Raw genomic sequence first — 26783 nt, 5'->3', positions numbered from 1 at the left:
TTCAGTTGCATAGGCAGGTTGCCAGAAGATAGGGCTACAAATTAATTAACCAACTGTTTGCAGAGATATAGCCATGTCATTACTGATAAGCATAGATGTAAATAAGGCAGCGTGTTGGCTGTTTTTCTGAAACAAGGAAGGACAGAAACCTGTTAACTAAAATAAAATAAACCAAAGGCTTACTGTAGTGAAAAGGCTTACTTTGTTTCCATTTATTAGTACATAAAGTTCTTTTTCTGTCTTAAGTGCCTCGTGATGTGTTGAATGAGGGGAGAAAGTGTGGATTGTCATGTTAGTCTTTCAAGAATATAGCTGAATGCTTTGTACTTCAATTGAACATATTTATTTATTTATTTTTTAATTTTTATTTATTTATGATAGTCACAGAGAGAGAGAGAGAAAGAGAGGCAGAGACATAGGCAGAGGGAGAAGCAAGCTCCAAGCACCGGGAGCCCGATGTGGGATTTGATCCCGGGTCTCCAGGATCGCGCCCTGGGCCAAAGGCAGGCGCTAAACCGCTGCACCACCCAGGGATCCCCAAATTGAACATATTTAGATCTCACCCCCATCCACTGAAATCATTTCCATTGTAATTTTTTACACTATAATTTAAGCTAACTGGGATTTATTATTAGGCCAGTGGTGAATATTAAGTAGTGTGTATAAAGTAACGTATATGAACAGTTTTGCCCACACAAGTGTCTTAAAGTTAACCGTCTTCATAATGTCAGAAGCTGTGTCAATTCTGCAAGGATTGAATCTTTGTGTTTCCTGTTTACTCTTCCCCAGAGGTGAAAATAGTGGGACCCTTAGTTAATAACTTGTTGAAGGAGAGATTGAAGCTCTGTAACCAGTGACATGTGAGTACATGCCAGTTAGAGACTAGGATCTTGGAGCCAACTATTTTGTAACCTTTAACCCCAGGCCCATCTCTTGCCAGCTTGTACAGTTTTGGGTGAGTTACTTAATCATTCCATGCCTATTTCCTCATTTGTAAACTTGGGCTAATAACAGCACATATGTCACAGGGTTGTTGTGAAGATTACATAACATAAAGCATGTAAAGTACTGAACACACTGCCTAGCCCAGTGAGGGCTCGATAAATGTGTGATGTGTTATATCATTATATTGTATTTTAAACATTTGTCTGACATTTTATTTTATAAGCACTCAGACAAACAAACAACTGAGGAGAAACAGGTGTTTAACCTGTGGCATCCCTCTCAATTGTGGCTATGCAGGGTATTATCTGCCAACCACATCTGTTTGCATATGGTTGTGGTAACTGAGCTTTGAGTACCTTGTTCAGGTGTGTTGAGCAGTTTGCCCTGGAAGGATAAGGAGTGAAGCTGCACTGTCTAAGGAGGTACAGCTGAGATAGAAGAATGCATGAAGCTTTCTGGTGAAGGTATTACCCATTAGCTCTTAAGAGTTTTTGAAACAGAAATGAGCTAACAGTCAGAACAAACTTGAGATATTTAAATATTTCCCAATAGTAATAAACTACATCAGATCTGTTTAAACAGAGGAAGCCTTTGTAACATTAGGAGAGATTACGAGTAAAAGTAATTAACTAGCAGTCAACGCTCTTCTTTCTTTCTCCCCTTACTATTCCTTCTAAGTCTCTCCCCTCCCCATGTACCCCCTTCCCCACCTCTCCTGAGACAGCCACTCTACAGGAAAATTTCCTGCATAAAGGGAGGACTACCAGAAATATTTATACAACTAAAAATGTATGATATTCAGAAAAGTCGGTGTTAAGACTAAAAGAACCATTTGCACATTGGTGACCTGGTGTGATCCAGCTGTCTCCTAGGTCAGACCAAGTGCTGCCAGTCAGGAAGCATCTAGTATTCATGCAATGAGTGGAGGCATGAATGAATCTGATTGATTTGAGCTCTTTTCACAGGCATCATTGAGAACATTACATTGACATGTGTACGAGTGCAACAGCATCTTTTTAGACACAAGGGAAGATTTATCTTTATTTTTTATTGTAATTTCTCTTTAAATATATCTGCCTTTGGGGAAAGCTTTAATTCACTTGAGTGTAAGCCATGAGTAGTTTCAGGCACTTATGCCTGGTTCTCATCATTCTTGGAACCATATTTTTAATTCCTGGGTGACTGAATTATTGACACTTAGTATTCATGCCTTGCCTATTTTTGTTTTTCCCATATGGAGGAAACAATGAATTTATAAGACATTCATAGAATTCATAAAACATTGCTCTAAAATTAGGGGGGAGTCTTCTGGATGAATGCCTCTTTAGTATCTTCTTGGAAGTCTTAGAGTCACCTAGATTTCAAATGTCCCAAGTGTATGTTCCTTATTTGCAGACCTGGCATTCTTGCAGAATTCCTTTTCAGATACTGGTACCACCCATCCATCCTGTTCTGCAGGACAGGAGATGTGGCGTCATTCTCTGCATCACCCTTGTGTCCAGGCCATTACAAAGTCATGGCAACATTTCCTTCTAAACGTCTCAGAACTGTCTCTGTGCAATCTCACTGCCATCCCCAAGTCCACACGACCCATGTCTCTCATCTGTACTGTTGCAAACAGCTCCTGTCTGGTTTTTTTACTTCTGCTTTGAACTATGAACCTCCCTTCTCCACACTGTAGTCTGAGCAGTGTTGAAAATAGTGATAAACAGTCTGATTGATACTCTTGCAGTAAGTACTTAACGGCAGAGTAAGGACCCCTGAAAATCTTCTCCATAAAAGTGGTAAGAACACTGTCAAGAATTGTCAAAATTAACTTTGTCAGCATTCTGAAAATTAAGAGTGGCAGGATCTTTTGAACACTTATGCAAGAAAGAAAGCTGAATCTCTGTAATACAGCAAACTCTGGGGGTTTTTAATTCACCCTTGCTCAAACCCCATCACCAGCTCCATGGTAATTTTGAAAACCAACTAACTCCTCTACAACTGTGATAGTGGTGAAAACCAGCAGCCTAGAAGCTACTAGAAGGGACAGAAGGAGTTTGGAGCTCCCCCAGAGTCCTCTTCCCAGGCATTTGTCATTCTTTGAACTGCCTGCTAGTGCCCTAAAAAGTTCCATTCCCAGAACTTGCCTTTACTTGTGCTGGCTTAAGGTTTACTATGCGTTCTGTTTATTAAACAAAACAAACACACACACAAAAAAAACCCCTCAGACTAGTGGCAATTATTGAACATTGCAGTTGTTAGCCTCAATTGGTATCACCACCTCAGACAAGAGTCGACTAACAATCTAAGTGGGAAACACTAGGGAAGAGATTGCAACTGGGGAGGAAGCCCCATTTTTTTACCTCTGGCTGACCTTGAAGGCCATAAGCAAGCAGGAAATGAAGGCTGAAGCAGAGTTGTAAAACGCTCGCTAGAAAAAAAAAAAGAAATGGAAAAAAAAAATGCTTGCTAGAGCGTTGAAGGCATGCTCCAGCATACACATAGAGCCCCTCGACAAGGTCCAGAGACTCACTGGCTCAACATATTTAAGGAAATCCCTGTCTAATAATTAGCTAACCACACATAACAGAATAGACTTTAAAACAATTAGACCAGGTAAATCACTAAACAAACAAGGACAGTGATTGTGATTTCCAGAGTTGCCACATTATAGTATTTGTCCAGTCTTCAAAAAATTATAAGAATGGCAAAGACACAGCAAAATATGGCCCACATGCTGGGCCATATTTATTACTACTAGGAGCACAAATTAGAGTCATGTCAAAGCAAAGCTTTTTTTATCTTGTTAAAATTAAGTTGGTTTTATTCAAACTACATTGTTTGACGTTGTTAATCACAATCCCCAGGCCAACCATTAATAAAATAACTTGGGACAAAAAGGCAAAAGAAAAAGGGAATTAAAAAGTTATACTAGAGGGGTGCCCAGGTGGCTCATTTAGTTCAGCATCTGACTCTTGATTTCAGCTCAGTTCATGGTCTCAGGGTTGTGATACTGAGCCCCGCATCAGTTTCTGCACTGGATGTGAAGCCTGCTTCAGATTCTCTGTCTCCCTCTGCCCTTCCCCTCCGCAACTCCCTCTCAAGAAAAAAAGTAGAGTATATCAGTTTAACACAAAAGGAGGTAGTAATGGAGGAAGAACAAAAGACAGGATATAAAAAAGCAGAATTGCAGATGTAAATCTTATCTTACTAATAATTACATTAAATATTAATATACTACCAATCAACAGGTAGAAATTGGCAGAATGGATTTTTTTTGTCATTTTTTTTATTTGTTTTTGTTTTTGGCAGAATGGATTTTTAAAAATCACCCAATAATATGCTGTCAACAGGAGATGTACTTCAGGTTCAAAGTCAGAAATACGTTGTAAGTTAATGGAAAAGACATATCATGCAAACAGCAGTCAAAAGAGAACTAGTCAAGGGGGTGGCTGGCTGACTCTCAGAAGAGCATGCAGCTCTTGATCTTGGGGGTTGTGAGTTTGAGCCCTACATTGAGTATAGAGATTACACAGAGAGAGAAAGAACAAACAAATGAACTAGACTGGCTATACAAATATTAGACAAAATAAACTTTAAAAAAAATGTCATTAGATATAAAGGAGGACATAATATAATCATGAATAAGTCAGTCCATCAGGAAGAAATAACAATTATAAAGACATATGCACCTAACAACACAGCCTCAAAATACATGAAGCAAACAAAACAAAACCTGATACCAACGAGAGAAACAGACAATTAAACAATAATAGTTGAAGATTTTGGTAACTCACTTGCAAGAATGGACACAACAGTTGGCAGAAAATCCAATAAAAATATAGAAGACTTGAAAAACATAAACCAACTAGATTAACCAACAACAGCAGAATACACATTCTTCTCAAATGTACATGGAATATTTTCCAGTATCATATGTAGGTAGCCTCAATGTAAAGACTGAAATCATGTAAGTACAAAGTACAATTTCTAATCACAGTGAGTAAAATTAGAAATTAACAACAGAAGGAAATTTGAGAAATTGACAAACATCCTTAACAAATTTAAAGAATAAAACAAAAGGCTAAAAAATTTTTTTAAAGATTTATTTATTTGAGAGACACAGAGACAGAGAACAAGAACGGGGAAAGAACCGAGGGAAGAGGGAGCAGCAGACTCCTCGCTGAGCAGGGAGCCCGATGTAGGGCTTGATCCTGGGACCTAGAGATCATGACCTGAGCTGAAGTCAGATGCTAAACTGACTGAGCCTCCCAGGTGCCCCAACAGTACACTACTAAATTAGCAATGGGTTACAGAAGAAATAAGAGAAATTAGAAAATACTTTGAAATTAATGAAAATGAAATACAATGTACCAAAACTTTTACACTGCTGCTAAAGCAGTATTTAAGGGAAAATATAAAGCTATAAACAGCTCTATAAAAAAGGAAGAATGATCTCAGATCAGTCCTCTAACCTTCCACCTTAAGAAACTAGAGAAAGGAGCAAACTCAGTATGAAGCAAGCAGAAGGAAGAAAATAACAAAGGTTAGAGTGTAAATAGATGACCTAGAGAACAGAAAAAAAACCATAAGATAAAATCAGTGACGCCAAAAGCTGGTACTTTGACAAGATCAGAAGGCTCTGATTTTGATAAAATTGGCAAACCTTTAGCTAGATTTCACCATATTACTCCTATTACTAAAATCCAGAATTAGATGACATCAATACTGACCTTACAGAGTGGAAAGGGATTATAAAGGAATACTGTGAACAACTGTGTACCAACATGTTGGATAACTTAGATGGAATGGACAGATTCCTAGAAAGACATTACCAGACTACCAAAATTGACTCAAGAAGAGTTAGAAGATCCAGATAGACTTAGTACAAGAATTTGAATTAGTAACTTTAAAACTTTTCACTAAGAAAAGCCAGGGGCCATACAGCTTTGCTGAGGAATTTTACTAAATGTATAAAGAATTAACGCTAATTCTATACAACCTTTTATAAAACATAGAAAAGGAAGGAATACTTCTCAACTCTTTCTATGAGACCAGTACTCTGATATATGAAGCCAAAGACCAAAACTACAGGCTAATATACTCAGTATACATTATACAGTATACATTTATTATATTCTACAATGCACATATAGTCAGTACACACTAGAGCCATATACATTTGAGCAAGTATGCTTAAGGTGCATTTGATGGATAGATTGAAAAAATACGAATTATGATATGAATAATTTCTCCAGTATTGCTAACATTATTCAGCTTTCAGTCTACATTGTATGATGCTCTATTTTCAGCACATCTCAAACATTTATGTAAACCATCTGAGAATCTTGTTAAAATGCAGACTCTGGTTTGTTTGGTCTGGGTCAGGGCTTGAAATTCTGCAATTCTTAGTTCTTGGTGATATGGAAGGTATGGTCCATGGCTCGTATTTAAGCAGCAGGGTATATAGAGAAAAGAAAACTGTTGAGCCAGGAAGCAGGTTCTCACCAGACATGGAATACGCACGCTGGTAACTTAATCTTGGACTTTTCTAGCCTCTGGAACTGTGAGAAGTGTGTTGCTTATAAGCCACCTATTCTATAATATTTTGTTATAGCAGCCCAAACAGACTAAGGCAACTTTGTATTTTGTCATCTTGCTAAACTGGTAAATTCTAGGAGGTTTTCTGTAGGTTCCTGTGATTTTATACAGAGAATGTCAGGTCATCTGCAAATAGGGACAGTTTTATTTCTTCTTTTTCCAATCTGTTTGTCTTTTAATTCCTTTTCTTGCCTTATTTCTCTGGCTAGAACTTCCACTATTATGCTAAATGACAATGGTGCGAGTGGATATCCTTGTTTCTGAGCTTAGGAGGAAAGCATATAATCTTTCTTCATTCATTAAGTGTGATATTAGTTGTAGGTGTTTTTGTAAATATTCTTTGTCAAGTTAAAGCAGTTTCTTTTCCTGGCTTTGTGGAGGTGGTGGTTGTTTATCCTAAATACTTTTTCCTGCATCATTTATGATGGTATGATTTTTCTTCCTTGGCCTGTTAATATAACTACATTGTTTGATTATGGATTATTTGAAATATCTTTTTAGTTTCCATGTGTTGGGAATTTTTCATGTTATCTTCCTCTTGCTGATTTCTAATTTGATACTGTCATGGACAGAGAACATAAGTGGTGTGATTTCAGTTCTTTAAAATTTATTGAGGTTTGTTTTATGTCCCAGGGTATGGTCTGTAGAAGGCTGATCATTTAAGAACAGAGATAGGTCAGTAGGCAGTGCCATTTTATAGTTAAAGTTGTACTTAGTTATATGAGAGCCATGGATTTTCTGCCTACAAGATACTGGCAGGTGTGGTGTTACAGTATTGACTGCCTTTTGAACAAAAGAGGTAAGGGTATTCTTAATTCAGTCATGAAATTGTAACTGTAACCCTAACAATAATGATGGTAAAATTAACAGTACTCTTATTGAATCCTTTATATACACTCTCCTTACTGTATTTAGAATAGAGTTAAGCATTTTTAGTGGAGTATCTCATACAGTCCAACAATCCACTGAGATAGATACCATTGTTTTTACCATTTTTCGAATCCAGAAATTGGAAGTCAGGAGGTTAAGTTCCTTGCTTGAGGTTACAGTAGTAGCAAAGTGGTAGACTTTTAGCCTATGTCTCACCCATAGGCTACAAGCTTAGCTGAGTGGTAATGTTGCAAATCAGATTCAGTAAGGATTTTGGCAGGCACTTCCAGATTTAGGATGCATGGCATTTCAGGCTTGGGTTCTGATTTGAAAGGTCAGAATTTACTGACAGTATTTTGAGTAGCTTAAGGTACACATGAGACAGCCTGTCATGTGTACTGCCCAGTTGGTCACCCTTGTAGCCTGATGTGACTTCCCTAATGCAGATTCCCTAGGATTTCGATATTTGCCTCTTCTTTTCTGTTCCAGGCACTGTATCTCAATTTCGGTACAAGCAGTGACAACATCAGCACTTGTGACTTTTCTGGGGAGGGTCAATGTGAGGCTGGCCACTGGTGGTTAGTGATTCATAAATATTAGGACTATTTTCTTTGCTCTAACTCTTTGGTCCTCTGCTGTTTGGTTAATTGCTCTTTGACTTAAAATATGTCAGTTTTCTTTTTAATCCAATCTTTATTGACTACTTTAGTTCAGATAGAGCCCCAAACAACATATATTTTAGCAGGCTATTGATTGGATATTTTGTCCCTAGTTAGTTCCATTATGTAACATCTTATGGTCAAAGGAAAGTCTGATTGCCTTTAATTATTGGAGCAGATGATAGGAGTTCAGGAGAAATGTGTGTGGAGGGTAGAAATAAAGTTCTATTTTATCCTTTCCCAGTTAAGACATTAAAGCTCATTTAATAGCAAACACTTTTTTATGTTATTGATATTACTTTTAAATTTCTAGAATCAAGAGTTAGCATTTGAGGGTGATCCCTGGGTGGCTCAGTGATTTGGCACCTGCCTTTGGCCCAGAGGGCGATCCTGGAGTCCCCGGATCGAGTCCCACGTCGGGCTCTCGGCATGGAGCCTGCTTTTCCCTCCTCCTGTGTCTCTGCCTCTCTGTCTATCATAAATAAATAAATAAATAAATAAATAAATAAATAAATAAATAAATAAATAAATAAATAAATAAATAAATAAACAAACTTAAAAAAAAAGAGTTAGCATTTGAAATCAATTTGGGGCTGACTGTAATAAAAGTTTAGTATGTGCAGACTAGCCTTCCAGGTTGGTCAGGTTATTTAGAAGTGTTTCAGAAGCTAATAGGGCTGAGCGTCCTGGTATATAAGGAAGCCTTTAAGGAGTGATGAGAGCACACCATCCAGAGGTGGATGAAGCAGTCTACTTTCTGATAGAATGCCTTGGTTGGCTTTGATTAAACAAGGCAGAAGAGTAGAGCGATCCTGAAGGGTAAGGGGGGCACTGGATAGTGGAGAGCTTGTTTACTGAGGTGGAGAAGGACATGGACTTTTGAAAGCCACCTTCTTCAAATCCCAACTCCTCCACCTCCTGATGCTGTCACTTCAGGCAGGTAATCACCTTGTGCCTTTCTTGCTTTTTTGGTGAAGTGTGGATATAGTAACAAAAGTTTATACTTTTGTTACTGTGAAAGGTAGGTGTAGTATTATGAAGATCAAATGACTTAATACTTAGTGCTGTACTTGGAACATCGGCAGCATTTAGTAAGTGTAAACTTTTATTACTTTTGTTTTATGTATTAATGCTTCTTAGGGTTTCTTGTTGTTGTGATTTTTGTTCTCTGGTACCTACCTAGTACTCAGAATGGTGTATAGGCAGGGTAGGGGTTCAGTACATGAGTGAGTAAATGAATGCATTAATGTATATAGAGTACTTGCCATGATACTTGTAAGTACTTAATACATAGTATTATAAGAGGTGCTGGCTGTTGATGGCAGAGATTGGAAGCAGTGACTAATGTAATTCACTGACAGTAAAAGTAGCAGACCTAGCACATGTCCGACAGTTCTAAGAGCTTTCTGCATACTACCTTACTTTACGCTTGTAACTACCCATTAAGATAGCTGCTAGCATTATCTCCATTTTATGGATGAGAATACTGAAGCAGGGGAACTTGCCCAAGGTCACACTCCTAGTGAATGATGATGGCATTGCAATTTAAACTCGGAAGGTCTGATACAGAGGGCTTTCTCAAGTTCTTTTTTTGAGAACCTGTGTGCTAGGCATTGTGCTATGCAGATATGGCACTTACCTTCATGGAGCTTACATCTTAGGGAAAGAGCCAAAGCACAAATAAGAAATAACTAATGAGTGAAGAGAAGAATTATCTGAAGAGATAGAGGCCTGCTTTAAGTGGGGGTGGTCAGGGAAGATCCTTCTGTTGGAATGTAAGCTGAGACCTGGAGCCAGGTCTGGAGCCAGCCAGGCAAAGCATTCCATACTGAGGGAACAGAATTAGCAAGGGCCCTGTGATTGGCATGCTGGTGTAGTTGTCAAGGAGATTAGAATTCTGGAGTGGAAATTGTGGGGTGAATACTATGTCTTGAGGTTGCAGAGGTCAAGCAGAGCCTTGTAAGCATTGGTTTTCATTCTGACTACATTGGAGAACTACTAAGGGGTTAAGTCAGACTAGGTGATATTTTGATTTAAAAACATCACTGGTTGCTGTAGGGGAGTGAAGGTTGGAAAAGGTGAAGGGAGCATAGCTACTATTTAGATCAAATGCCAGAGAGCAGTGGTAGGGAAGAGGATAAAAAGTGGCTCACATTTTAAAGTACTTTTCACTGTTATAGGATTTCGTATTCCTTATCCCTTCAGCAACCCATGAGGTAGGTACAATTACCCATGTATAGAGGAGGGAACTGAGTAAAGGCTAGTAGGTAGCATGGTTGGGATCTGAATGCAGCCAGTGTGGCTCCAGAGGCTGTACCTTTAGCCACTGGGCTCTATTGCCTTTGCACACCAAGTTCTTCCATCCGTGTCTACCAGGGTCTATGCGTTCACATTAGCTGCAGTGTGGAAGGAAGTGCAGCGCCATCTTAGGCTTCCTCCCCTGGCCTTATACTCCACCTATAATCTGAGGGCTTGGCGGGGTCCTCCAGAGTTTGTCTTTGGCCTGTTTGCCCCCATTTTCATTGCACAGGTGTTTCATGTCTCACTCTGTGCATTAGTCCTAGGGACCAGTGTCCTCGATCTGTCTACCCCCTTGCTGTCACCTGAGTTGATCCACACTTATGCCAGAGTGATTTTTTTCTATAATGTGGCTTCCTCACTTACTATCTTGGATTCTCTGTGGCTTGCAGGGGCATAGCTTAAACTCGGAAGCATGGGCCCTGACCCTCCACAGGGAGAGGAGTGCCAGTGAGCCCTCTCCGCTGTCCCGCTGCCTTTCTTGCTTACGGAGAGTAGAGTGTGGTCAGCAGTAGGAGCATCAGTCCACTTGAGTGCTCAGCTCGCATTGTAAAATTGTCCCTGTCTGTGTATATATCAGTCTTCTGTGAGTTTAATTAATGGGAGCTGGGGCCCTTGCAGCAGACACTGCAAATGTTTATTTTTGTGTTTTGGGGTTTTTTGCTCATATTTATTGAGTAGGTTTACTACCTGCTCAGCCCTGAGTGCTCCCCATGGATTCATTCATTTAATCTTCAAAATAACACTTTGAAATACAGGTCCTGTTAACGGTATTTTACCAATGAGGAAACTGAAGTTCAAAGAGGTTAAATAATGTAACCACGATCACACAGCTGGTAAGAAAAAGAATAAGGACATGAGTCCAAGTAGTCTGACTCTACAACTGCTCTTAGTTGCTGCATTGATAAACCAGCAAAAGAGAAATTGCTGCTGTTCATTCTGAGAATCAGACCCTGACACATGAATTGGTTCATCCCATCCCACAGGAATGGGATTGATCACATGTTTAAGGGAAACCTTCTCACCTCAAATGTTTGTGTCACTAAATGGCATACTCAATTCTAGTGGATGACTCTGTCGTTAAATGACATAAAGGCACAATTATAACCTTGACTTATGATGGCCCCCCAAGGACTTTAATACTTCACTTATTGTTCATCAGGTAATATATGACACATTTATTTGCTGCTTCCTATTGGTCAATTTAGGCATTGTCAGGCACTGTCCCTAGAGTAGGAAGTCAGACAAATACAGAACTTTTTCTAGTGGGAGGTGGTTAAGGTTCACACGATGAGATGGGTCGTTACAAATTGAGCATAGTTCGCTGTGGTAAGGCTAATAACTAAGTCAGTGCTTTGGGAACGTATAACAGGGCCTGCCTAGCCAAGTCTCCGTGACAGTGACATCCAGGCTGAGACCTGACATCCAAGCCAGGTAAAGATGTGGAGAAGGTGGTGGTTCCAGGCAGATGGAACAGCAAGCACCTGGTGCTATGGCAGGAGAGAGCATGATGTGCTCCAGGAACAAATCAAAGGCCAGAGGGGCCAGCTGCAAAGAGGCAAGTTAAGGCTGTTTAAGGCCTCATGATCCAGTTTTTATGCTAAGAGCAACTGGAAGCTACAGACAAGTTCCAAGTGCCAGTCATGACTTCACTAACACACAGTGAGAGCTTGCTTCTCAGGATCTGGGCTAGGGAAAGCAAGAAGGAGTCTGCTGTTAGGCAGGATTACAGAGGTGGCTGCTTGTAAATTACCATCCATAAATCAGTGATGGAGGGACTCCAATGGGATAATGAATGATATGAGTAAGAGCACAGTAGAGAGGGCAGTGAAACTGTTCTTATTAAATAATAAATAGTAGGAGTTCCAGGAAGAAGAGGGGAAAGCTTTCTATGTTCTAGGAACGGTTCTGGGCAACAGATGGGATTGTAGGAAGACAAGGCAGGCTCTGAGAAGGCCAGGGGAGTGGCCCTTTTAGCTCTGAGAAGGCTAGAGCAGGTTGACTCAAACCGGAGAGGTGGGAGAAGCCAGATGCTAGGGCCCTTGGTCAAGGAGAGGTTGGTCAGGGGTCCAACCCCTGTTTGTTTGTTTTTTTTCCAAGCCCTGTTTTGGAGCCAGCAAAGGTCTTTGAGGAGAGGATTAGTGTTCTTGCTTTATAGGTCTGTGGCTTTGGCAGTAGGGCAGAGGAGGCTGAAAAGGGAAGAAACAGGTTCTGTTAGGAGATCTGTCCTAGTGTGCGGAAGCTACCACCGTGGCTACTGGCAGTGGGTGTAGCATGGAGGAGGCAGGTTTAGGCAGTGTTTCTGAGAGACTGTTGGGAATTGCCTGGGCTCATGAGCCCCACACATCTGGCTTCAAATGTCAACTCTGCCACTTACGAGCTTGTAAAGTCTCAATGTCTGTGCCTTGTTTCCTGAGCAATAGTGTGGGTGCATGACTCCTATCTCACAGGCTGGGGAGGGGACTGTTACATGAGCACTGCCTAAGGAGGTCTCCTAGGATTTTGCATGTATTAACTCTTAATCTTTCAATCCTATGAAGTGCCCAGTAAATTAGGTACTGTTTATCAGTACCATTTGACACATGAAGAAACTGAAGTTTGAAGGGCTTACAGAACTTGTCCATCAACACATTGGATTCAGAGTGATAGGGAGGGATCCTCTCTGTTAGCACCTCTGCTTATTTGTGATAGAGAGCAACTAACTAATGGTTAGTGGGAGAGTTCTTTGAAGAGAAGAGAGCTGAACCAGACCTGACAATGTACAAATGTACTTGGCATTTTATGAAGAGAAAGGGCAGAGACTAGCTGAGAAAGCTTTCTTGGTTTAAGGAGAGAATGGAGGACAGTGTACCTGGAGCAGAATGAGCCAAGGAGAGAGGAGCAGAGAAGGAATAAGGGAGCAGAGAGTGAGAGAGAGGTAGATGAATATTTGGCAGGGCCCTGGGGGCTGTGGTAAGGGCTGAGATTTTATTCCTAGAGGAGTGGGAAGCCACTGGAGAAATGTTAATGGTAGTGACACGATCTGTTGGAGGACTTCAAAGAATCACTTAGGCAGCTGCGTGGAAGAGATTGTAGACCCACCTGGTAGATGGACTACCTCCATAGTCCATTAGAAACAAGGTGCTGGTGGGAGGCTCTAGAGCAGTGGCTTAGATAATGGGGAGAAGTGGACAGAGATTTTAGGGTAAAGCCAAGCCTGGATGTGAAGAGGGAAAGAGGAATCAAGAGATGACATCTGGATTTTTAGTTTGAGGAATCAAGGAGATGAATAGTCATTTACCCAAGAGAGGGGAAGTTTTAGGGGGTGGGAACAGGGCAGGGTGGAAAGTGGAGTTCTCTTGGACATGCTTATCCTTTTGAGATGTATATAAGACATCCAGATGGCAGTGTCTAGTAGGCAGTTGGATATGTGAGTGTAGACAGAGCTCAGGAACCATCTGGGGCTAGAGATAGAAATGTAGGAGTCATTGGCATGTAGAAATCGGGGAGTATGGGAGAAGGGAGATACCCAGGGTGCTGCAAAGGTGGGATGCTTTTGCTTACAACACACACGTTCTGTTGTTGAACTCAGTTCTCAAGTTGGGGATAGTAGCACCAAAGTAACTGAATACATTCCCTCCTGTTTAGGATCTGATTTCAGGTAGAGAGCCTTCATTCTACACTTGTCTGTGGAGGTTCTGCACAGGTGCTCATGTGTCCATGTGCTTAAACCCAGTCCTTCCTTGTATGCTGGCCTGGGGTCTCCACAAAGTACATGATGGCCTAGATGTGGGTGCTGGGCTACTTGCTAATTGGAAGATTGGAATGACCTGAATCCTGAAAAAGATTTAGGGCTCACACACAATAAAATCCATTCTTTCAAATTATTTTGGAGTCCAGGGAGCCAGGTGTACGATTTAAAAACTTTTCATTATTTTGAAGTACATAATGGTCTAAGTTGTATGTTTACAGTGTATTTTATTAACTTTAAAAAAAACTCAGTAGTAACATTTTTATCAACTCTTATTTCATTTTTTGATTTAAATCTTTTACTTCCTTGCATTTGGACAAGTTTTATATGTTAGTTTGTAGATGGGCTGATTATAAACATTCTTTAAAAATATTCAGAAACATACATACTGTCTCTCACAAAAATTTCATTTTCTCTGTTGCCACAACATTCCACATTCTGTTCCTGTTGCTAAGGCCTCTGGAATGTCCCAGTGCAGAAAAAGGATATAGAACTCTTTTTTTTTTTTTCTCCTGAAGACATTTTATTTAAATTATTTTGTATCTTCTAGCTTACTTCCAAATATGGATATCTTGAAAGTAAAGAATTTAGAAAGCTAAAATTAAAGTTGCTTTAGATTTTCATAACTGGAACTCAGTTTCTTAGGGTAGCATGAATTGGATTTAAGTGTGTACCATGATTCTTTCCAGAGAGGGAGGGAGGGAGAGAGAGAGAGAGAGTGTGTGTGTGTGTGTGTGTGTGTGTGTGTGTGTGAGAGAGAGAGAGAGAGAGAGAGTTCCTGCCTATGCAGGCTTTTTAGGGAGTGTGATGTGCTGGTGAGATATTAAGAACTGACTTCACAGAAAGAGCACACCTGAGTTTGAGTCATGATTATGCTTTCTTGGTGAGTGATAGTAAACAAGTTCAAGTCTCCATGGGTAAAACGAAGATTATATTGTAGGATAAACCATATAAAAAGTCCTTAGCACGGGGCCTTTGGTACATAGCAGTCTCTCAGTAAAGGCCAACTGTTTTATCTTCATTACTGTCATCATCGATTGCAAATGATCTTAAGTTACTGAGGAAATTGAAGTTTTTACAGAAGTCTATGTTCCTGGTCCCTTACAGAATGATTCCTACCTTCTTATTTTTAATAATGTTTCTAAGTCTCACAAAAGGAAGAAAGGAATCTGTGATTCAAAAAAGAACAGTTTTCTGTATAAACATTATTGTAGCCAGTTGAATTGCTACTACTTGAAAGGATTGGTATAGTTTTTAATTTTTTCAAATTGCTTTATTTATAAAGGGGTTGGGGGGCTAGTATCTGACAAAGTGATATATTTTAAACAGCATTGCTTAACTTTGAGTGCTGTGGGAAACCACACAAACCAGCACATCGCAGTTGCCTAAATCTAAACTGAGACCACACTTGATTTAATGCCATTTTAACTACCATTTAATTAATAAAATTAATTGAGTCAATTTCATTAATGAAACTTGATATTTATAGACATTTCATACTTTACAACTGTTAATTATGAATGCTATGTTCTGTAATTCAGATTTTCTTTCTTAATTGGTCTTGTGTTAGAGGCATTTAGCATAGGAGTATATGGAACTTAAAAGAAAACTACTTAAATTTTATTTTTAAAATGAAATATCATGTCAAATTGTAGCCATGGAAAATGGCTTATTACATGTTGATCATTGCATGGATATAACCTTTCCTTTTCTCCCACATGTACTATTATTAACTCAATGTGGGCATGCTTTCAAGGAAAATAGCACATTGTTTGGTTCTTATTCTTCATTAAATTATTAAGCTTAGTCACAGAAGTCAGCAGTCTACTAGAAGCTTCTTACATTATCTAATCAGTTTATCAAAGGTGTTCAGGTCTGACATTCCAACTTAATGGAGGTGGAAACTGGAAGGAATTTCTAGAAATCACGTTCCTCTGATCTTCAAGGGACCAGGTCCAAGCCATTGTTGTGAGTCAGAATGGCATCCCAGCTTCTGACGTAGACAAAGTACTTCATCTCTCTGTGAATCAGTTTCCTTCTTTTTAGAGTGGGGTTGTAATGGTATCTACCTAGGTAGTTGTGAGAAAAGAATTGAGATAATAGCACCTAGAAGCTGCTCAGTGCTGCCACTGCATCTCAGAATCTTGTTGGTCCCTGGTATATTTCAGATTTATAGCTAGCGATCTGTGTAATTCAGTGTAATAGAAACTGCTTAAACAAAATCTGAGCTATATCTTGTGTGTAGATATTAGATAAGTAATTTAGTACTTTTGAGACTATGATCACTTTATATCTTCTCAGGGTATTTTCTTTTTCCTGTAAACCTGCCATGATCACCCAAGCTGGAGAAAGTGTGAAATTAAATCTTACAGGAAGGAAAACAGAAGCTAATTAGTTTTAGGACTTCTTTCCCCCTTCAAACTTGGTATTTGATGTACTCAACTATTTGCCTAATTGAAATGTGCTAATTATCCATTTATTGCAGATATTCTAAATAGTGTACACAATACTTGTTTAAAATCAGCAGTTGTGGGGATCCCTGGGTGGCTCAGCGGTTTGGCGCCTGCCTTTGGCCCAGGCGTGATCCTGGAGTCCCGGGATCGAGTCCCACGTCAGACTCCCAGCATGGAGCCTGCTTCTCCCTCCTCCTGTGTCTCTGCCTCTCTCTCTCTCTCTCTCTCTCTATCATAAATAAATAAATCTTAAAAAAAATTTATTAAAAAAAAAATCAGCAGTTGTCTTTTTTTTTAAAGGAATCTTTTAACCCAGTGTGGGGCTTGAACTCACCACCTCAAGATCAAGAGTCCCATGCTCTACTCACTGAGCCAGCCAGGCACCCTTAAAATCACCACTTTTGAAATATTTAAGAGATTAGATTCTGGATCTGAAATGTTAGTGCTATTCCCTACCTAGATTGTTGTAATAAGTAATTATTCATGGTTAGGACTTTTTAGTTAACCATATATCAAGTCACTTTCAGTTTTTGTATATATGCAGATAGTTTAGTTTCACATTTGTGTTTTAATTAATTTAACTTTCTAACTAAAAAATCCAACTTGTATCTTGCCCTATTCTGGTAACTGAACTGAGATTAATGTATGTAATGCTGTGTTTGTACCAAAGTTCCATGTATTCAGGAGCATCAGTATGTGAGCAAAAGGACTAGAGGTTCCTGTGACCTGAAAAAATAGTATAAAAATAAATTTCTTTGTATTACACACTGACCAAACCAGCAATTTTACTCTTTAGTGAAACCTCTGCTTCCTTTCTTAAATTTTCCATAGAACTCAGAGACCAAATGGCTGGAATAGAATGCATAGTTAAATAAAATCATTAGATGATACAGCTTTGTAACTTGCTAGGCATTTTATGTGGTTGCAGATTCTTCCCTATAACCCTTGGTGGAGTTATCTAAAGTTGTTTTATTGTGTGAGTGTATGCATTGTTTGCATTTTAATAGATTTGTCTGTTTCACCTCTTACTGATGACTTTTGGTGCCTTTTATTTTGACTCTCTGAACAGTGATTCTGTAAGCCTGATTTGACTTCTCTCTTAATAGTCATGGTGCCACATCAGTTACTTTTAAATGATACTGGAGTAACATTTGTACTGGTGTACTTCATCTTAAAGCAGCTCCTTTAGAAAGTATTGCTAGCCTAAATGGTTTCATATTAATCAGAACCAGATGAGTGAGTGATGCTCTTTCTTTATTGCAGACATGCCAATATTTGGTCTGTGTCCAGCCCACGATGACTTCTACTTGGTGGTGTGTAACGACTGTAATCAGGTTGTCAAACCGCAGGCATTTCAATCACATTATGGTAAGTGCATAACCATTCAGAAATCATTATTAGAGGGTAAAAGGTAAAGCAGGATTAAACTGAAGGCCAGTGACAGCAGGGATAGAATATAATATCCCTCCCTCTGTCAGGAGGTAGGCTTTCTAATTCATTGAATGGGTTAATGCCTGTCAGATGTTGGGTATTTTCTGAATTTTATTGGAAGTGATGTGCATTTTCTAATTTATTGAAATTGGACAGGGAAAAATGTATTTTATAAAATCTCTTTTGAAATATTGAGTCAGTATAGTGAAAGGTTTATTTCCTTCTACACCTCATGGTTGTGAATTTAGTAGATGGTAAAATTATACATGCACACACAGTATGGATACATGTCTTTTTAAAAAGAAATGTGATTTTGAAACGTCCAAGTGCAGTAGTTTGAAATCCAGCTTGACATCATGTTCTAATCTGTGAATATGATGAAGCTGTCACATCTTCTCCATTAAAATTCACATGTACTGAGAAATGAAGCATTGTGTCTTTAGGGATTTCATGAACCCTGAACCATCTCTGGGCTTCTAGGCTCCACACTTGCTGTCTGGATGTTTAATCATGGAAGAATCCAAATAAGATGGTTTTGCATGGTCATAATGCCACCTAAAGACATAGTTTTATATCCAGTTGGGTTCAGTTACAGCTCAGAAGTATTTGAGTGTACACCTTGTTTCAGGCATGGGGATATATACTATAATCCTTATTTACCTCTTCGGAGTTTATAGTTTAGATTAAGAGGTGGGCAAAACTAACTAGACATACTTTTTAAATAACTGTAAGTTGTTTCTTCGTTGTCCTCGGTACTATGCAAACTTTGAGACAGAATGATGAGATCCGTCTATAGGTAGAGTGTTTAAGCAAAGCTTCTGAAGTGAGGAAGTGACCCTGGTGACCTGAGCTTTAAGTGATGGGATGGAGCCATGTGGCAGTCTGGAATAAGAGCTTTCTTATACAGAGGGAAGAAGTGATGCATAGCTGACCACTAGATGGAGGATAGTGAAGGGAAGTAGAGACTAGAGAAGTCTGCCCTTGTAGGCAGGGACCTTGATTGTGCACGGCCTTGAAGGACAGAGTAAGAAGCAGCCTGGGGGCTTTATATAAGATGCATATAATGTAGGGCTTATTATATAAGAAAGTAACACAGGCCCACCTTACTGGTTAATTTGCTGAGAGTAAATTGTAGGAGAAGAGTAAAAGCAGGGAAAATAGTTCAAAGGCAAGACATGAAAACAGACTAAGTAAGGCTAAGGTGGGACACCAGAGCTGGGGAGACAACATAGCTTTGAGATGCATTTTAAGACTAAAATCTGCAAGGCTTGCTATTGGGACAAAAGTCATTTTAAGAGTCATGCCATCATACCAATTGTCCTACCATGTTTTCACAAAGGAATAGATTTTTTTATGTAACCATAAAAAGGTTTTTTGAGTTTCTCATTCTGAGTGAAGCCCTGGGGTAGGCACTAGAGTGAGTACAAAGGTGAATAAGATATTGTCTTCTTTGATTAAGACTCATAGAGGTTAGTATTGGAAAAAGTAGTTAATCAATTACCAAATTTTTTTGGAGTTCAAGATTTTGAAGCCAAACTAGATTGGATTTAAATTTAAACTTGCAAAAACCATAAATTGGTTGTTTGCCCCAAGCAAGTTTTCCAACCTCAGCTTCCTTTGTTACAATGTCCGAATGGTAATAGCAACTTCATAGGTTCTCAGTGACCATTAAATGAAAACAACATGTAAAGTGCCTTCTACAACACCTCACGCATGATAGGTATGAGAGAGGGAGAAAAAGTACAGCTGTGGATACAGAAAGATTTGTGTCTAAAGTGAAAAAACGGTCCAGTGTCTTAAGAATAAGGAGGAACACAGATTGCTTCTTGATGAAAAGGCTTCTTAGAGAACATTACCTTAAGGTTAGGCTATTCCAAAGAGTAGAATGGATCTGTTGTCCCATGTGCAAATGTTATCTTTCAGTTTTTAGGTATGTGATACATGTACAATGTGGAAGATGCAGAAAATACTTTTTAAAAATCACCTATAGGGATCCCTGGGTGGCACAGCGGTTTAGCGCCTGCCTTTGGCCCAGGGCGTGATCCTGGAGACCCGGGATCGAATCCCACATTGGGCTCCCGGTGCATGGAGCCTGCTTCTCCCTCTGCCTGTGTCTCTGCCTCTCTCTCTCTCTCTGTGTGACTATCATAAATAAATTTAAAAAATTTAAAAAAATAAAAAAATAAAAAAAAATAAAAATCACCTATAATCCCCTAAAATGGGCAGTGTTTTGATGGGGTTAGATAGGGCTGCCATATATAACTTCACAGTTTGTGCGCTGAACCACCGTGTGGCCTCAGGTTGACAATAGCAATGATGTGAGCAAGCACAGAGGCAGGAGATTCCATGCCGTCTGGGATATACTGCATGGAGTCTCCATTGGCCAAAGCTGATTTTACCACATGTGGATGAGCAGTGTGCCGAGACCAGCTGGGACTAGCTCTCAGAGCTTCAGTGCCCACTAGAGACCCCTGGCCTTGATGTGGCAGTGGGAACCTGCTGCAGGTTTCTTTCTAAGTGATGACTTAGTGATCCTTCAGGGAGGAGTGGTGGGCAGAATGGATCGACAAGGAGCAGGAGAACAAATGGCAGTGTGTAAACAGCTGCAGCTTGGGGCAAGGCCCACTGAAAGGTGTTCACTCTTCCAAGACTCCCTCAGGCAGAAAGGGGCCTCCCTTGGTCCCCTCTTCCAGAAGCACTTCACACAGTTGTTCCAGCACATCTTACGGAGGTGATTTTTTCTCACTCTCTTTAAGAATGTGTACTGGGGGCAGAGGTGAGGGAGTTCCAGAAAGTCATATTTTTGCCGTTTTTCTCTAGTACTTAGTCTACCCACCATCTTCTAATAAGATACTTGTTGGAGGAGAAAGGAATGGTGGTCACTTCAGACGTGTAAATGAGAAGATGTGAATGCAAGATTCACGTGCTCACATGCCTTCTATGGTTATGCAGGAGCTAGAATGGGACTGATAAAGCCACTGGGTGAGGAGGGGTGGGGCTTGGTCCCTCTAGTGGCCAGGGAAATACGGAAGCTGAAAGAAGAGTTGGAAGAGAGGAGTCCCTGGCAGAAAGATGGGGTCTGGGTGTTTGGAGAGAGGTTTTCGGCTGGGAACTGGTGAAGGAGTTCCCTCTGTGAGGCAGCACCAAGGAGAAAGCTAATGGAAAACAAACCGGAGGTTTGGACGTGGGTAGGTGTTGGGGGTTGGGTACACTGCACGAAATCGAGAGAGGCACCATGTGATGACCCTGGAGAGGTTTGGGACTGAAATACCACTTATGGAGAGGGCAGGAGGGGTGAGCAGTGTTCCCAGTACCAGGGAGCATTTCCATTGCTGCCAGTGTCTCTCCTCTCTTTGGGGATAGGTGTTGTAACAGGGAAAAGTTTTTTTGGAATCCATGTGTTTTTTGTTGTTGTAATTCCCAAAGGCCCATTCTTAACCTGTCAATACCGAAAACACTTTTCAAATTCAAAATTCTTCCCAGTGGCCATTATAGTCTGTATTAGGTATTAGGAAGAATCCATACCTGCCAATGGAAGGATTCTCTTCTCATCTTTGCATGAAATTGGTGAAAATATGCAGACAGTCTTCTGTGAATTAATGGATTATTGATACTCATCTGTGGCTTTTATGAACAAGTGAGCTGTTGCTATGAAATCCAGCAGGCAATTCCTTTAAAGCTACTGCTGCCAGGACAGAGAAGGAAGCAATAATAACCAACGAGGCTTATAAATCGATTCATGGTGGTGGTAGTGTTACTGGGAATTGGTGAGCAGCTTATTACCCACAGTAGTGAGAGATAATATATTTTTTTTTTGCTAGCCAAACTGCCTAGAAAGGGAGCTAATGGTTAACCCAGATTTCCATGTGAGCAGTGATGGTGATTGATGGTAGTGTCATTCCCAGGTTCTAATAGGTCTTTTTGCTTTTAAGTATAGATTGCTTTTTTTTCTTGGAAATTTCATAGTAATACCATACTTTCTTGCTGCTGTTTTAATGTTTTGAAGTAGTCCAAGATACTTCATATTTTCTTTTAGTTACTTGGTATTTTTGAGAGCAAGATGTTCCTTACTGTTAATTTCAGATTTAAAAGTATAATTTGAATCATTGGATCCCAGACCTGCTGTGCATCCGAATCAAAGGGGAGCTTTCTAAGTGGGCAGCTTCCCAAGGACCATTTGGACCAACTAGATGGGAATCTCTGGGATAGGCCCTAGGACTCTATATTCTAAACCACTCCAGAGACCGATGCTGACCCACAGGCTGGCTGGGATGCATTGTGATAACAGCCGCCCTCCTCTCTGGCAGGGTTGTTGCTTTGTATTCCTGGCGCCTGGCACAGTGGCTGACGTAGATTGGCACTCAGAAATGTGTTGAGTCTAGCAAGGATGGCACGAACGGAGGCCCTTGTTTTTTTTAAACTGATTTTTAACTTTTGGTATTACATGCTGGAAATGTCCTGTTAATTGCCTCAAACTTTGAGTTTGGAGGAGGGCGGAGCACCCTTCTTTTGAGATTGTTTACCAAGGCAGGAATCTCAGTAAGAAATGTGTTGGTCCTATGCTGGCTACTAAGGAGCATAAGATGTGTGGTCCTGTTTATATACATTGGCTAGAGAGCTGAACAGGTTGGACTAGCTGATGACTTGGGGTGCCTTTGGGGTTCTGTTTTGGAAGAGCTTCCCCAGTGATTCTGACATGCTGTGTGCTTGTGCTGTTCTTTGCTCTGCTGCTTCCTTCTCTTTGAGTTTGCTTATGAAGAATACCTTAATTCCTCTCTCATCTATCTTTTATGCAGACATGAGGTGATCTTACCTAGGTGAAATAAGTGAATGCTGTTAATTCAGCTGGGACAGGTGCCACATTTACAATCTCTAATGAATTGAAACCCTGCTTGAATGTCAGCTGTTGAAGTATTTTGCCCCAGGTTAGTTAAGTTGACCCATTTGTTCACGTTTTGGCTCAGCCCTGGGTCCCTGAGCAAGGCCTCGTAGTCACACCTGCCTCTGCCACCTTTCCCTGATTTTAATCAGTCGGGCTCTCTATGATTTGCTTACATAATTCCACTTAATATTTTTCTTTAAATCAGACCACTTCTGTTTAAAGAAGTCCTTACAAAGAGAACCTTACCAGAAACGTCAAAAGGAAGACTGGTGGTTGTGTTTGCCATAGATGCTAAGTGTCAAAAAAAATGTAGTAAAAAGATGATTAAATTCTTTGTTGATGTTCTTCCCAGTTGATGTTCTTGCTGAGGCCTGGGACCTGCTCCCTTTGTGGAAAAGGAAACTAGCACATTTTAGGCAGTGTTATCCGCATGGTAGTGTGATATTATCAGAAGAATTGAAGGAGATTTGGGAAAGAAGTAAGTTGTCACTTGAGATTTAATGTTGTTAATGATGGGGAGTGATACCTACCCCGTGTTTTGGGAAACACCAGCTCAAGCTATTGGATTTGGTTTCCTCTGTTGTTTAAGGAGCTGTCCAACTCTAGCCCTAAGAAGTTGTCATGTCTAGGAAGCAGAATTCTCACATCACAGAGGACAAATATCTTTGGTCTTTTATCAGTTGGTGTTATGTATTGATTATGTACTGAGTCCCTGCCAGTCACCATGAATGGTGTGTAAGTCTGGTCCTCAGTTTAAAACATATTTCCTCTCTCAGACCTGTTCATAGATGGGGGTTGGAGAGGGTGTAATATCATAAGTCTGGGTTTTTCTTAACTTTGTGAAAGTAGTGTTAGCAGAAACACTGCTGTGATCTTAAACTTTCTCTACTTGTAGATACTAAGATCACGCAAAATTAATACCCACACACGCTGCTTGGATTTAATGTTCCTTGAAGTACACTGAGGTGGTTTGGATTCTTTTAGATGCCAGCATAAATTATATTTTTCAAAAATGTAATGAAGATGAGTAAATAGAAATTACTCATACTTTTTTGAGCTAATTAAATTGATTTCAGAGAATGTTAGTGGGGGAGCAAAATGAGTCTTAATCTACGAGATCCCATGGGCTGGTTCTGGCATAAATGCTGCTGATTCCCTTTGTGTACAGCATTTCACATGGTTGTGATTGGTGATTGCTGCCCTTTGAATTAATCTACATCCCAAAGCAGAGGTTTTTGCTGTTTATTAAAGAACACCCTTCCTCTTTTTGCTATCTGATTGAAAGTAACAGTTTCAGGCGTTTTAAATGAGTTATTTTATTTGGCTATTAAGTAACTTTGTTTTTGGATAAAGAAGAAAATGTTTCTCTGTTCTGTCCATTGTGCTGTCTAAATCTGGCCACTGTATTTTTATAATTGGGGCCTTTTTCTACTTGGAAACGTTTAGTGATAGTTAATCTTTTAAGGGTTGCCATTCATCTAAAAGTCCACAGACTAATGATGATTTTTAATAGTATTTGGTGATTCACAAAGCATCATTGTATGTATGTCTCATTTCCTGTTCTTAGCGACCCAGTGAATGGATAGTTATATTACCAATTTACAAATAAAACTCCTAAATTATATTTCTTTCACATGGATAAAATGTACCAGGCCAGGTTTTCCGGCAACTCATATCTATTTCTCTTGCATGTAATAAGGATGGATAGAGTTAAAAGAAAATCCAGGGAAGATGTAATGAATTCCACATGTCACAAAAATCATCATTGGTGACAGATGTCCTAGCCCAGGTAGAACTGTAAAGTTGATGTAGAGTAGCTGGGTCGGCATTGTGAGCCCATTACCTCAGAGAGAACATTTAGTAATTCGAAGATGTAATGAGTAGTAGGTAGTTGATTTAGCATAGTTGTTGGATTTCTCTTCAGCCTCTTCTCCTACTCTATTTAACCCTAAATTAGTAACCAAAGCTAAGCTCCTTCTCTTTTTGTTCCAGCCCCATGACATTCTGTAGCTTCTTTAGAGAATTGGTTGGCATATTTATTTCTGCAGTCAGTATAAAGATTGAAACTTGTTGCAGAGCCAAAAATACTTCACTCTTTTGCTGAGACATATGCCAGGCCTTTCTCCAGCAGTCAGGGCTGAGTCAGGGAAGGGAGCTAACCAGAGCAGGCATATCAAAATGTGAATGATGTCAAGGTGGATGTTAGTTTAACTCTCAGTGGAAATTTACAGTTGACCATTTGACCTAAACTTGTCATTGAAAATGGCATGTATAAAGTAAATGCAGTGAATTCAATTTTTCTTTGCCACAAGCCAAATAGTGCTAATTAATTTTTTCATATAACTTCAGTAGCATCAAATAAAGGACTGCTTTGTCCCTAGCTAATATAATTTTATCTTTTTCCTCACTTATATAATAAGCAGTATCTTTAAGTGGTGTTATTTATGCCATTTATAGAAGCAACATTTATTTATTTATTTTTATTATAAATTTTTATTTATTTATGATAGTCACACACAGAGAGAGAGAGAGGGGCAGAGACACAGGCAGAGGGAGAAGCAGGCTCCATGCCGGGAGCCCGACGTGGGATTCGATCCTGGGTCTCCAGGATCACGCCCTGGGCCAAAGGCAGGCGCCAAACCGCTGCACCACCCAGGGATCCCTAGAAGCAACATTTAAATGAATAGTTATAAAATGTATTGATTTTTCCTCTTAATGAATCTCTGCCTTTATTAATATGTGTTTCCAGTTGCTTAAAAAATAAGTAAATTGTAATTTATGCATTTAACAAATATTTATTGAGTACTGAATGTCTGCTCTAGTCCCTGCTCCCACTGAACTATAAAAGCAGTGTCTCTCATGTAGCTTTTATTCTAGTTAGGAAGGGTGGAGACAAAATCAAGTAAAATAAGATTACTTCAGGTATTGATAAATGCTAGGAGTAATGTGAGAGAGAACGACCACCGGGTTAAGGCCCTTTAGGTAAGGCTAGTCAGAGAAAGCTTCTCTGAGGTGTTGATTTTGAAGGTCAGCAAGAAAAAGGTCTCTGGTCCCCCATGTGAACATGTGGAGGACTGTTGTTGCACACAGAGAAAAGAGCAAGTGCAGAAGACCCTGAGGTGGAAATGCGCATAGCAGAAAGGCCAGTGTGGAGGTGGAGAAGCAAAGTGTAAGGACCTGAGGGGTGTGGCTTAAGATTTGGAAAAGGGAGTACTGGGCCCTACAGGCCACCAAAGGATCAGGATTGGACAGTGCAGGTAATTTGAAGTTGCTGGGGTTTTGAGCAGCAAAGTGTCCTGATTTGATCGATGATTGCTCTGTGGAACATAGGAACAAGAGCAGAAGAGGGAGACCAGGTGGTGGGCTGCTTTGCCCTAGTCCAGTTGAGAGCTGGATCAGGAGAAAAAGCTTAGATGAAGATTGGAGCAGAGGCTGAGAGTTGTGGCCAGAATTGCAGTCTGCATAGAAGTAGACAGGCAGCGCGGGACCTGCTGATGGACTGGGGATTAGCAATATGGGGAAAGAAGGGATGAGGAACGACTCATGGGGTTTTTGGCTCAGGCAGCTGGATGATTTTACCTAGTTGATGAATCAAGGGGCTGTTCTTCCAATTTGTGTGTGGGACTTTTTTTTTTTTTTTTTTTTTAATGTGGTATTCTGACCTGAATGAAGGGTCCTGATGTATTATATTCATTCTTTAGGCATTTTGTAAATATTGTAGGGGCTGAAAATGATTATTGCAATGATGCCAAACTTTGGCATTTTGTTGTTGTTGTTTTAGTGGAACGGTAGTTATCTAGCCCTGGAAGCTAGGAAGCTAAAGAGGATGTGCACGCTTTCCTGGGACTTCTTAGCTTCTCATTCTGCTAACAAAAACATGCCGATTAAAAAGCAAAAACACATGCATTTTGATTTTTTTCATTATTAAG

At 39.9% G+C, this 26783-nt stretch overlaps 1 protein-coding gene across 8 annotated transcripts in view; it reads left to right on the top strand.

Moving 5' to 3' along the window:
* Window positions 1-26783, top strand: part of ATXN7 (ataxin 7) — a 139717-nt gene that overhangs the window by 71552 nt on the left and 41382 nt on the right. For 7 of the 8 annotated variants that reach the window (XM_077858217.1, XM_077858211.1, XM_077858215.1 and 4 more), the window contains one exon: window positions 17805-17909. In XM_077858217.1, the coding sequence (XP_077714343.1) occupies window positions 17805-17909 (105 nt within the window). Of the gene's footprint in view, window positions 1-14666; window positions 14972-17804; window positions 17910-26783 lie in introns of those variants that run through there. The other variant, XM_077858218.1, reaches the window with a different exon arrangement.

This window comes from Canis aureus, chromosome 19 (assembly GCF_053574225.1).
Source record: "Canis aureus isolate CA01 chromosome 19, VMU_Caureus_v.1.0, whole genome shotgun sequence".
NCBI classification, from domain to species: domain Eukaryota; kingdom Metazoa; phylum Chordata; class Mammalia; order Carnivora; family Canidae; genus Canis; species Canis aureus.
Note: the sequence above shows the minus strand (reverse complement) of the source record. Positions and strands in the feature narration are given on the sequence as shown.